At 39.8% G+C, this 13,992-nt stretch overlaps 1 protein-coding gene across 1 annotated transcript in view; it reads right to left on the reverse strand.

Annotated features, from left to right (window-relative positions):
• The window catches only part of pde8a (phosphodiesterase 8A), a 78,802-nt gene that overhangs the window by 1,263 nt on the left and 63,547 nt on the right, over nt 1-13,992 (reverse strand). The window contains exons 12-21 of the mRNA XM_083901215.1: nt 13,756-13,833; nt 12,790-12,860; nt 10,607-10,771; nt 7,741-7,789; nt 7,407-7,542; nt 7,094-7,292; nt 5,342-5,559; nt 2,853-2,985; nt 1,670-1,834; nt 1,426-1,555 (exon numbers count right to left, since the gene is read on the reverse strand). Coding sequence (XP_083757341.1) covers nt 1,426-1,555; nt 1,670-1,834; nt 2,853-2,985; nt 5,342-5,559; nt 7,094-7,292; nt 7,407-7,542; nt 7,741-7,789; nt 10,607-10,771; nt 12,790-12,860; nt 13,756-13,833 — 1,344 coding nt within the window. The remainder of the gene's footprint in view (nt 1-1,425; nt 1,556-1,669; nt 1,835-2,852; nt 2,986-5,341; nt 5,560-7,093; nt 7,293-7,406; nt 7,543-7,740; nt 7,790-10,606; nt 10,772-12,789; nt 12,861-13,755; nt 13,834-13,992) is intronic.

A 13,992-nucleotide genomic window follows, 5' to 3' on the forward strand; every position in this document is an offset into this window, starting at 1 on the left:
ACAGTGTAGAAAGGAACTAAACCGAGATGTGCACTCAGTACAGAAGAGAAATCCTGAATAAAGAAACTGAATTTGAATTTTACACCATAAGCAGAGGTAAGTATGTAAATGGAAGGACATTTAAAACGAGGAGTTAAATATCCGAACAGCAGTGGGGATGAAGGACTTTCGGTAGCGGTAAAGTCAATATTAGATACCACTACTGTCCGATTTATAACCCCTTCACTCAGGATATCTGTTGATACTGGGGTAAGGATTATTGATCTTTCCAGTATCACAAATCTGTTTACCTTCCTGTCTGAAATTTGCTTTAATCCCTGGATTCATGTTAATGGGAGGATTGAGCTGCTGGTCCACTGTGGCTGATAGTGTGAACAATATACTGGCTATTAATACTCGTCACATTTGCAGAGTCAGTATTTGTAGCAAATACCAGTTTGACTTTGATATTTGACTTTTATTTAAAAAAGATCCTGAGAGTACTGAGTCTACTTCCTCCTTGAGAGGATCATAGAAACAGACATTCAGTTTGTGTACGCTACACATTTTTAAAATGAATCAATCAATTAATTAATTAATTCTGCTAATGATGATAAACCATTCACAAACCAAATCACTATTTCTGTGAGATTGTTATTATTTTTTTCCTAAAAAGAAAAATAACGTGGCAAGCGACTTTTGCAATGTAAAAAATAACCTAATTTTTAGAAAAGAAGATCTAACTTTGTCTTAACAAACAATGGTTTGCAAAAAATCCCAAACTGCAAATTCAGTTTGATCAAGTAAAGGAAGAAGTTTTTTTTTTTTTTAAATAGTTTTAAAGGTCCCATATTATGCAAAATCAACTTTTTTATTATTTAAATCCTTATATCTGGGACTCTGGAGGTCCTATGAGTAGGCAAAGATGACTGACTCATGTTTTTGTGGTCCTCCTCAGTCTAAGTACAGGAGAGGAAACACGCAATGTTGACTTCCGCACTCATTGGGACGTCACAATGCGCTAAATTCCTGGATTTGTCGTCTCGCGGAGCTCCGATTTGTCCGTAAAAAAACCGCAAGAGTGCTGGCGAGGGCGACGGTATCTGAAAACCGGAAGTCTGTGAAAAGTTCTATTCTCCACAGTGCAGCACAGAGTTCTACACAAACTTCCAGCCTCAAAGGATTTATCTGTCCACTGGATACATGTAATATATGACGACAATGTGCCTGCTAGAGCCTGCCAATGATCACTTTTCCAAATGCTAACTGCTGTTAGCTCCCAGTAGCCTCTGTGGCTGATGTCATTTTCAGGCCCTTAACTTTTTTGACCAAAGCGTGTCACAATATGGGACCTTTAAGGCATAATACAATCTGAAAGTGACGAGATTTACACACGTTTGTGTAACGTGGCACTAATAACAACTAATATATGTGGCGTTGACTTACCGTCCCATGCATCAAACATGTCCGTAATGAAGTAGTCTATGAAGGAAATCTGGGACTTGGGGATGCTACAAGTGTTTCTGTCAAACACAGGCATAACCACGGGGAGACCTTGTCTCTTCTCCTCGTCCGTCTGAAACGTCCAGAAACAGAGTGATCGAGTGCACAAGAAAAAGACACGATTTACAAGAAAAAAAACAACAAAAACACACAGTGCAGCTGCAGGATCACATCATCTTCTCCGTACCTGTGCAAAATACTCCTCTGAGATGCGTCCAGCCCATTCTATACACAGCTCCTGAGGCCTGCACGGGTTGGAGATGTCCGCACACTTGATCAGCATCCGCTTGACAAGGATGCGATTCTCAGGGGACGTCAGAATGCTTTTGACAGATTCCTCTTCACCGTTTGCCTTCATAAAAAAACAACAACAAAAATAAGACTATACATTCTTTCATGAATTAATTTTACACTTAATATGCAATTACACTGACTGGGTTTCAAAGATTACTGTCGTTAATGCAACGATATAGGGGGAAGAAAATCAGCATTTAGTCAATTTATTTATCTTCATTCCTGCCTTTAAAAGGCAAGCGGCCATTTAAATGTCTGTGTCTGTGCATTCCACACAGAGATGAGAAAGATGGTACCGAGTTGTAAAATTCTCTCCTGACAAAGATAATCTGTGCCCAGGCAACAACAGGCCACAAGTCTCCAGGAGCACCAGGATCATCAACTCAGGAGCTCTTTAAAGGTCCAGTTAGGCAGAAACTAAGAATATTACCCATATATATAATATATATTGTAAATAATGGCTTTGACATTATTAAAAATCCCTTAGTTTTCATAGCCTTAGAATAAACTCTTACATGTACGTTAGCCTTACAAGTGTCTTTCATTACAGAGGCAGACCCAGAGACATGTGCTGCGTTCCGTTTGTAGTCGGAACTTGGAATTTCTGAGGTCACAGAAAGGTCACGGGGTCTGTGCGCTCGCTCAATGCAATATTGGAGCAACTGTCGAAAACACTTAACGGCAAAACGACCCAGTTTAAGCAAGTGAATAACTTTATTGACGAAATACAACAGAAGGTTGAAAGGTTAATGAACAAAATGTGATTTTGCCAGAATACGTTAATTATTTGTCAAAGGACCCAGTGAAAGTGCTTTTAAATAAACAATATCCCCGTTAATGCTTTGAAATAGAGACATTTCTATATTTTATGATAAGTTTCTTTTCCTTTGCGACCACTTTCTGTCCTTTTCTTTGTTTTTCGTGCACACACTGCGTCTGTTTCCTAAATACTGATTTAACTATTGTCATTTGATGAAAACATCTGGTTTTTTTTGTATTTGTTTTAAAACTCCGATCGGATGGATAATTGTGTTTATGTGAAGTCTGAACGCTCCTGTGTCAAATTTGAATCTCACCCCATTCTCCTCCAGAGCAGCCAGTGGCTTGTTGATGCTGTTGACAAATTTGTTGACATGTTCGAAGTGTTTCGTCATCTCGGTCGCGAGCACCATGTCAATGATGGCCTGTCGGAGTGTTCGAAATTCATTCCTGAGAGAGAGAGGGAGATCAGATGGGAGGAGGAGGAGGAGGAGGAGGAGGAGGAGGAGGAGGAGGAGGGGAAGGCATGAGAGAGAAGAACAAGAGAACAGAGGGAGTGAGATGACAGTGTGGTAAACAGCACAGAAACCCGTGTGAACACTTTCTCTCCGACTGCCACGACAGTGGTGAAGAATGGATGCTTTGTTAATGTTCCCTCTGTGAGGCGACCAGCACATGTGAGACATTCTGCTTTGGGACACAAATCACATTAACACACGCACACACACACACACACACACAGTAAACTTGCTTTCATTCATACATAATATGCAGAATTAATTTGTCCACACAATATTTCTGAGAACAGCTTTTTTTTCTAGCACATACAACGCACTGATTTGACCGTCAATTAATGACATGAAAACTATTGCAGCAAGAAGTATTTCTGGTTTATGAGAATCCACAAAAGTTTTGTATATTCTTTCACCATCAAACAAAACAAATAGGTAAAACTTAGTTAGCCTTGATAATATCCTCAAAGTCTTTTATGAGATAAAAAGCCATAACTATGAGATTAAAAAAGTCGAAAATTATGAGATAAAAATTCTAAAATATGAGATAAAAAAGTTGAAATTATGAGATAAAAAAGTTGAAATTATGAGATAAAAAAGTTGAAATTATGAGATAAAGTCATAATGACGAGATTAAAAAAGTCGAAAATTATGAGATAAAAATTCTAAAATATGAGATAAAAAAAGTTGAAATTATGAGATAAAATTCAAAATTATGAGATTAAAAAAGTCGAAAATTATGAGATAAAAATTCTAAAATATGAGATAAAGTTAAAATTATGAGATAAAAAAGTTGAAATTATGAAAAAAAAATCAAAATTATGAGATTAAAAAAGTCGAAATTATGAAATAAGAAGTTGAAATTATGAGATGAAAAGTTGAAATACCCTAACCCAGCCCATAGAGGCCTGGCATGTTCACTACACCTGTATATGAAGACATTTCTTGAAATTATGTGTTTACAGAAAACATTTTAAGACTGAAAAACAAAAACAGTTGTGTGTTTCCGTGTGGACAAGGCCTTAAAAAACGTTTTAAAAACAAATTTGGCTGTTGAACAAAATTCAATCTTATTGTGTTTGTCATGAACCTACGGCGTTGTTTGACGGACGGAACTAAATGAATGTACGAAGACTTCATATTGGGCTCGTTCATCACAACCTTTTTGACATTTCTCTGGCTCATCGGTCAATAAACCAAATAAATCTGCGAATGAATTGATTCTGAACCTGCGTGTTAGGTTGCACTGCACACACACAGTTAAATATTTGTCTTTTGAGCACACAGTACCACACTTGAGATCTTGGCAGATATTTGTTTCAGAGACGCTGCTGCAGCCTTGTACATCCTGAAACTCTCTCACTGGTTTGGGACAGAGATTCTTATAACCAGGAAACCAGAGACAAATGTTAAATGTGACATATTTATTTTATCTGTATTATTCTTATTCATTCAGTAATTTCCTTGGTATTTTGTTGTGCCCATTTGTTTCTCAATTTCTCTCTAGTTAACAGCATTAAACATTTTTTTTTGATGTCCCACTTAAAGGTGAAGTAAGTAGTTTATAGTGCCATCTAGAGGAGAGGCTGAAATTTACAACAAAGACCTGCTCCTCTGCTCACCCCCTCCCTTCCCTGAGCGCTACGGTGTCCTCAGCAGGTCAAATGTCGTCCTCGACGTCTTTCTCCGTGTGTCAGCAGATGAGGTTCGTGAGGCGAGGGAGAGGGCGGAGCTACTAGAGAGGAGGCGGGACTTCAGCTACAAGTAAAGAGACGCTTGATTTGTTCTCTCGCGTTTGTCCTTACAGGCTCCTGTAGAAACATGGCGTCTCTCTGCTAACAGTGGCTATGCAACCGCGGCCCGCGACCATGTTATTTTACATAACTTTTTGAAACACTACGAAAATGAAACAAAAACTATTATACAGCGACTAGACAATGCAGGAGCACATAATATGTATAAAAAAGTGGATTTTGGGTTATATAAACCCATAAATACTACATATTGTCCCTTTAAACTAACATGTTTTTTTCTTCTATTTATTTTAAAACTGATGAAATGATCACTGCAGCATGGCAAACAAGCTTTACTCACTCACGTCATGGCCACATGAAGATTTACAGCATGTGTTTAGTGAAACAAATGTGTAATATTTTGGATTTTAGGATTCTATAAGATTAAAAATATCCAGGGGGACCCTTCAAGTCATTTCTTTGGGATAATTCAGTATACAAGTAAAATTTTAATGGATGAATCGAGAGACTTAACCTCAACAGAGACGTTTCCCCCCTCACCTTTCTATGTTCTTAAAGATGTTGCACTTGTCGTCACGCGTGGTGATCTGGAAGGCCAGCGCCGCGTGGTGGCTCTCCAGCACGGCCGTGTCGTTGTAGAGGATGGCCAGCTCGCTGCCCGCGTTGCACAGGAAGCTGTTGGTGCGGCCCGGGTGGTCCACGTCGTGGACGGTGGCGGCGATCAGCGCGGCCACCTCGTCGATGGGATCCAAACTTTGCTGTCGGCGCACAAAGACGAAACGGTGAGGATGGAATTTTTACATTTGCTGTGATATTTTACAACCCTGTCTTTGTATTTATCAGGCACATACAGCTCCACTAATAACTTGAATTTGTCGAGCGGCGAGATTAAGATGAAGATTAGAGTAGATTCTTTATTGTCATTGTACATCGCTTTAAGGTGCATGCATTCATTCATTCATCATACACATTTAAAGAAAGTCATAAAATAAGTGTAATTATTAAACATTACAAAAAGAAGAATTTTCCATAAAATAAAATGTGACAAAGAATTATACACAAAGAGATAAAATGTGTATATTTAAAATGTCACACCGGATAATGGGTGCTACCGATATACAGCGACAATTGGGCAAATATATATTATAATATATTATATTATAAATATAATATTTATTTTTATAATAGTTGTTGTTAGTATTACTACTCTTACTTCCATTATTGTTGTTATTAATAGTATTTCTACTATTGTCATACTTATTAGTTATCATATTATAGTTATCTTTACTGCTCATTGACACACACATACACACACTTGTCTTAAATCTTAAATCTCTGTCTGTTTATTTGTGCTTCCACACTTGCACTTGCCAATGTGACCAACAGAGGCCGCCAGAGGCTTGTTGCGTAAATTGGGTGAAGTCTTCCATCTCTGCTTTGATGTTATTTCTTTAATAAATGACACACAAAAACAAAAATATTTCCTTGTGGAGAACTGTGTAAAAATATTATTTTGTAATTCTTTAAAAAAAAAAAAATGTATAGGCTTTTCTCCACGTGTAAATATCTTAATAGTAGAAAGAAATAATGTAGAAAAAAAAACTATGTCTTGGTTTTGAAAAAGTATGTTCTGGTGAGTGCAGAGTTCCAGGAATTCATTAACCTTGGGTGATGTAACTCTGCAGTTGGCTAAACCATTGAAGGATCCTCTCCACTGGGATCACAAATAGACAGTTTGTTAATGAGCTTAGCTGGTGCTCATCACCGTCAACCCACGGTTGCTGAGCCACTGACACACTTGGGAGAAAACCCACAACTCTCTAGGAAAAACTAAAGTCGGCTTAGACAGGACGGACGACACCTGACAGTCAAGAGTGAGCAAAGACGAGAGCAAAGACCAGAGCCAGTGACAGTGGACGGCGGAGGAACTTCCACAGTTTTAACATTCATGAAAATTGAAAAACAAAAAGACGGCAGCCTTAAAACAAGTCAATAAAGTGATTTTCAGTGACTGTGCTGAAACATATAGAGCATCTTCATCAGCTTGCCTTGTTTGAAAATCAAAATATCCCTAATTATTATTATAGCAATAAATAGCTTGGATAATTAAAATGTCAGGAAAAGTGATTAGAAACCCAAGGTTAAGTGTTTAAATTGCCTGTTTTGTCTGATTAAATATCAAATAAGACAAAAACAGACACTATTATTAATGATGTTTACACCTAAGCAGGTTTTACATCCATTTTAAAGACTGCACGCCGTATTATGAGTAACGCCTGTTTGCTCATTCACCTTGACCCTCTCCTTGCAGAGGAAATAAGCCGTTGCGTGCAGGACATCAGCTGCGTGGCTGGAGTTGTGGTACGAGTTAGTGGAGTGGTAGTTTGCTTCAATCACTTGTAGCCAGGACCGCAAGGTCGCCTCGGGGCAGCTGAGGAAGTCGCAGACCCCAAAGCGGGAGAAGATCTTCAGGCCCAAGTAGGTCAAAGGCCTGTGGGGAGGATTCAACATGGTGCGCTTTTTAAAGAGAAACTCTCTTTTACAACACAAAATAAAATTAGACACGGTGCCTCGAGTTGCCCATAACCCCCCGTCGCTGCCTCACCGCTTCATGGTCGCGGACTCCAAGTTGACGATGTCAAAGTCCCACGAGTCCTCATTCTCCATGGTCTCGGCGATATGAGGGGGGATGTCGTTTAACGACAGCGGGGTCGTCAGGTGACTGGGGATGTGGTGAGGCTCTGTGAGCAGAGGAAGAGAGGAGTCATTCACAGACCAGAGATAGAGAGAGAGAGAGGAGGAGGTGAAGAAAAAAAGAGTGCAGCAGCACAGGGTTTATACAGAAAAAAAGAGTGAGACATGCAACTCTTCGAAAACAGTCAGAAAAGTTGAAAAACATGTCACGTCACGTCATCCTGTACGCGTTTGTGTCAACTCACGTTTTGTGGAAAGTATGTATTCATTTCCTGACAATCTGCGTAAACCATCCTGTGAACATGAAAGACAGCGAGTGAGTGACTGAGGAAGCAAGAGCACAAAAACCTTGACTGAATACGTACAGTTCACAAAGTCATTCATGTCAGCGTTGGCAAGTAAAAAAAGGAGAGACATTCAAAACATCACCCGGTCAGGTGATCGTCAATGACCGTCTGTGGATTCAATAAAGACCTACAGTACATTAAAGATTTGTGTTTGTGTGTTAACAAATAGAAAAATGTGCACAAAATGTACATTGTGGCAGCTTTATTGACACCCAGTGTCTTTTCTCAGGCACTTTACCGAATAAAGCACTTTTTATCCATAAAGGTGGATTTGAGGAGCTGCACAGAAACATTTAAAAACAACTAGAGCTGCAAAAAGGAGATTATTTTCTCATGAACTCAACTATTCCTAGATTAATTGAGTGAAAATTATTCATGGAGCAAAGAAATCAGGAAAAATTCACATTTAATAAGCTGAAAAATCTGAAAATTAATTTGGATTATTTTTTTAATTTAATCAAACATTAATAATCGATAAATCGAACGAGTGTTTCAGCCAGAATTGAAAGAAATCAATACAAAGTTGACCAACATTTTTTTAAATTCAAACAACATAATAAAAGACATCGACAAATTAATGAGAATAAAACCATTAAAAAGGGTTCAAGGGAATAAATAAACAGTTAAAGGAAGTCATTGAAAATGTAAAATTAGTGCAAATTAATATAAAAATACAGCTTATTAGTGAAGCAGTTAAAAACAGTAATGAATATTTTTTTAGTATTATCCGTGTATGACACACAACCATATTAAGAATATTAAAAGAAAAGATGAACCGAGTGCAACTTCACCTTCTCTTCTCGTGTCAAACCAGGTCATGCGACATCATCGTGTGACACTTTTTTTTATTTAATGTCAGGCTCATTAATCAATGTCGGCATGTTAACAATGACGAACATGTTGAGCTGCAGTAAGACGTTGTGCGTCTGATGTGCGTCTGCTGTACGGCGGCGTGGCTGCATTCCTCACTGTGACGTCAGCGAGAACGAGAACAAATGTCGCAGATCTGGTCTGGATTCATTTCATTTCATCGAATGCAAAAAAAAAATATGACGTTTCGGACCACTAGATGGTGCCAAGTGTGCGCTCTCACTGGAGCTGCTGTGTAAGATTATCGCAATAAACGATCGTGCAAATACTCAACAAATAGTATTTTGCGATGTCATGATCCACTTGACGTTTAATCTTTACCTCCATCGAGTGGGAGTGAAGTATTGTTTTTAGTGGCTCTGTGTGTCTGTCTGTCTGTGTTTCCGCACTTGCCAAAATGACCAACAGAGGCCGCCAGAGGCTTGTTGCGTGAATGGGGTGAAGGCTACCGTGTCTGATTGCCTTCTTCAGGTCAAGTTGGACTCCTGTTTTCACGTTCTTTTATTTTATAAAACTTGAGTTAAGATGAGTTGAGAAATATCGTATCTTGGCTTAAATATCGCAATAATATCGCGTGGTGGTCTCTGGTGATTCTCAGCCCTAAAAAAGTCTTTAGACTTCGTCTCGAGTGGATGTCACTTAAAAAAAACAGATTTTAATCTAATTTTAATGACCCTATGTCAAAACGTAAGCGTTAAAAATGAATAAATTGACGTTTCAGTCCACTAGATGGTGCCAAGTGCTCACTTTCATATCGCAATATACGACTATGTGATAATACCAGCACGATAAAAACCTACTTTTTCTCCTTGACCTTTAATTCAGATTGAGTTGGACTCATGTATATACATATATAGAGTTGAGATGAGTTGAGAAATATCGCACAGTGACTTAAATATCACATCGTGACTTAAATATCGCGATAAAATGGTACGGTTGGTGTCTCTGGTGACCCCTAAAAAAGTCAAACTGTGACAAGAATTGACTTTGTCTTGACTTGATGTCACTTGTAAGAAAGATTTTAATGTCATTTTAATTAAATAGGACGCCATGTCACTGCTATGATACAGAGAAAACAGGATTAAACACATTTTAAATAGTATTTTTACCACTTCATACAAATCATACAGCCCATGTATATTTTTGGGTGTGATGATTACAGCGGGTGTGTGTGTGTGTGTGTGTGTGTGTGTGTGTGTGTGTCGCTCGCAGAGTGAAATGTTTACTTCACAAGTGAAAAAAAAAAAAGGAAATGGAGTCTGGCTCATCTTTGACCCGAGCATTGTCTCATGGTGGCGCTGCCTCTGTACACACTGACTATTTTAAGACTATCTCCCCAGAAAGATGACAGCTCTTCTCTTAATGTCGACTCTGAGTTCACACCCGGGACACGGCGTCACCGTCACACGCCGGGAATTTACAAAGCCCGAGAAAACACCAACGCAAACGGGTTCGGAGGCGCGTCACGAACCGACACCCTCGTGGGTTTCCAGTTTCATGTGTTCTGCCAGTGCGGGGACAAAATGACATGTGACACAAGCGCAAATGTATAAGTAAAGCCGTGCGTATTCATCTGATCCAAAGAACAGGATGTTTCCAGGCCCGCGGAGTCGAGAGGAAGAGGTTCATGTGAGTGTGACTATGTGCAGGGAGGGAGGGGGAGATAGAGAGAGAGGGTGGGGTGGGCTTTCCTCTCCAGCCTACAGGAGCACAAAGGACAATCTAACACTTCCTTTGGGGTTGTTGCCAAGACTGCCAACTTGGCACTCTCTCTACTTCTGTACTTCACCGTTGCTGTCTGTTAATCCGTCTCCGTGTCTAGAAATTCCGCTAAACGATAAGTTGACCGATTAACGTCAGAAGCCATTTTTGAACCATATAGTTCTGCCCTCACCGTCATGAGCCCCCCCACCAGGTCATTGGTATGGGGGTCTTCGTCCTTGGTGCCCAGCTGCGGGGAGTAGAGCTCAGTGGTCCTCAGGATCTCCAGTACCCGGTCCAAGGCTTCTGCCACAGGCATGGGACTGCTCTCCTGTGCTGCATTGATGATGTTGATTACCTGGAAGACAAAAACAGAGAAATACATTTAAAAAAAGCGTCCAGTGTACAACATTTAAAGGAAGGTTTATTGGCAGGAACTGGAATATTAGGCACATTAGGCACTTACCAACTGACCCGGAGTATTTTAAGTGCCAGAATGTTACATTTACTGCGCTTTTTCTTTTACTGAGTTCGGATCGGCACGGTTTCAGTATCAGACACGTCATTTTCCATTACTCATCATGGGCAGGGTCGCCATAGCACGGCTGTACGTAACTGCAGTGAGCGACCGACGTCCTTTCGTATGCGAGACGTACAAACTAGCGACGGGCAAAACAGGTCTTTTCAAATCATTACAATGAGCGAATGAAATGAAATGTTTATTTTGTTGTCGTTATACAACCGAAATTAGAACTGTCCTTGCTAAATGTGGGAGATTAATGCACATTTTTCAAGATTTCATGACTCATACTCACTAGGTACCAGGTACTATTGCTAATGGAAAAGCATACAAAAGGACAGCGTTGAGCTGAGTTGTGCTAGAACTGTATAATGGAAAAGTGCCATTAAGAGGGTTTGCTGAAATCAAATTTGTTGTTTTGGTTTTTGAAGCCTATAGTCGAGGACACACACTGTCCTGATGATTGACTGTAAGAATAACACCATCAGATATTGTCAGTATTGGGTGATTCGTTATCTAGTCTGATATTGTCATTTTACACGTTTTAAGGTACGATGCTGTTAACGACACATTTTGCGCTGATGCATTTATCACCAACAGCCATTTCAAGCAATTTCTAAAACTTATTCTCCAGCTATGCTCCATTAGAGGAAATAAACAGCCGACCATTACTATATAAGCTAAATCCTGTTGTTGATTCTTATTCTTATTTATTTTTACAGTCTGTACACAGTGAAGCAAGTAGAGCTGAAACGATTAATCGATTATTAATCGATTACTAAATTAATCGCCAACTTTTTTGATAAATGATAATCGGTTTGAAGCTTTTTTTTATTATTAAAACAAGATTTCTGATTGTTTTAGCTTCTTATGTTTCTTTGCTCCACATAACAAAGAAATCATTAAAAATGAATCATTTTGGTTTGTGAACAAAATAAGACTTTCGAGAACATCATAATTCGCAGCTTTGACAAACACTGATCAACGTTTTTTTAACATTTTCGGACATTTTATGGACCAAACGAATCATCGATTAATCGAGAAAATAATCGACAGATTAATCGATTACGAAAATAATCGTTAGTTGCAGCTCTAGAAGCAAGCACTATATACAGTGTATGTATTTATATGTACATATATATGTTTAAATAGCTGTTTAACTCCAATGTCCAGTGCTTCACTGACCTCTGCAGCTGCTGCATACTGATTCATATAGAATGGAATTGGATTTAAAAGAAGCAGTAGTTACAAATGTGAAGGAAAGGAAAAGCATATAAGATGCACTCTGTGTCTCTCAAAGGAAAAAAAAAAAAGGGTATATTTTCTCTGACAATGGCCACCTGTGGCGACTTGAGCAAACATGTGCCAGAACACAAGCCATATCTCACGGATTTGAACACAAACATGTGCAGTACGAGCAGTTCTATTAGCGCCTTTATTCTGGTGAAGACGATGCCTTCAGGGACCGACTGACACAGTCAAATGATACAACAGAGGAACTGCAGTGTGTCATCTGACCCACCACCCCCCCCCCCCCCCACACACACCCCCCCGGGGGACTTTCTCTGTTTCCAACTATCCGGGCTGCAGAATGACATAAACCACAGAAACAGCTGGTCATTCTGGTCCAGCAATGCTTTCCTGTCTTGTGCGTGAAATGTGACATTCTAATCGGGGCCTATCTCCGCTTGACATGGTCCATGCATGGCCCCAGACTCTGGTCACTGTAAAGGAAGAGCTGGTGGTGGACGTGGCAGCTTTATAACCCAAAGAGTTGGATCATGAGATACAAGAACATCATCCTCTACAAGTGTACAAGGCTCTTATCATGTGATACGGAAGGAACATGAACCCACCTTGGTGATGGGAGCTTCGATAGTCATGGAGTGGATGCGGGCCATCGAGGAGTGTCTTCGCTGTGAGCTCCCTGAAAACAAAGACAAAGACGAAGTTTGTAACGTTTGTTAATTGTCAAATGAGTTGACTAAGCCCATCAGCTCCTCATGACTCTCAATATAGCAACACATGTCACGATACAACCATTCTGTCATCATCGATATGTTGCAAGACAATCATACCTCACAATATCCGTCTAAATGAAGGAGAAAAAAACGTCTATGAAAAGTTGAAAGTGCAGGATTTCTCTATTTATTCACAGCATAGAGAACAAATTACATTAAGTCTATGTATTGACAGTGGATGGAGCATCTCTTAATGTGGCTTTCTCCGCCATTATCCCGCTGTAAACTCCCCTCTTCTTCTCCAGGTAGCTTTCATTTCATTCATTTCAAACTGGGCATGAACTGTTTACTCTAGAGCACCTTAATTTGTTCATTAAAACATCTAATTTGCAAGATTATCTCATTGCAAGAGGAAGACGATACATCACCAAATCGATATTTTGACCCTAACCCTAAACAACGTTGTGAAAGTAAAGAGATGTGGCTGCAAACCGGTTGAAGTGTGACTGAAAACACGAATAAGCGCCCATGAAGAGTGAAACTTCTAGTCCAGACTTCAGTTAGGTCTGGTAGTCTTGCTTCACAGAGGACGCAGCATATAAATAATATTACCTCATTTCTGTTCAGGACGACCAAACAGAAGCAGAATAACAACATCAACAGCAAAATAAACGACCTAAAGTTTACGCAACTTTGACACAAAACTCAAAAACAAGTTAGCCAGCGTTTTCCTCGACAACTTTCTAACGAGCTTGTTTGTCCAATCAGCATGTAAACGCAAACAGTCAACAAGGAAAGGTGTCATGAGCTGTCGAGGAACACAACAGAGAATTTCCACCCGCCATCTCCCTTCACTCTCACCATCGCTCCCCCGAGACGTCGTGGATCTGACGTCCAAAGAGCCTTTCCTGCGGTCTTTGTGCTTACTGGATTGGACGTCTGGGGAGAAGAAAACACCTCGCGTTAACACATTCACACATACGTGCGCACACACTTTCACACAAACACAGCTGGAGTTTGAAGTGACGCGACTGACTTTGGCCCCAGTTTTCCGTGTCCTTGACAGATAGGATAGCAAGTGCCTTGAAGCCGTAGAGT

This window comes from Microchirus variegatus, assembly GCF_963457635.1.
Source record: "Microchirus variegatus genome assembly, chromosome: 14".
Lineage (NCBI taxonomy): Eukaryota > Metazoa > Chordata > Actinopteri > Pleuronectiformes > Soleidae > Microchirus > Microchirus variegatus.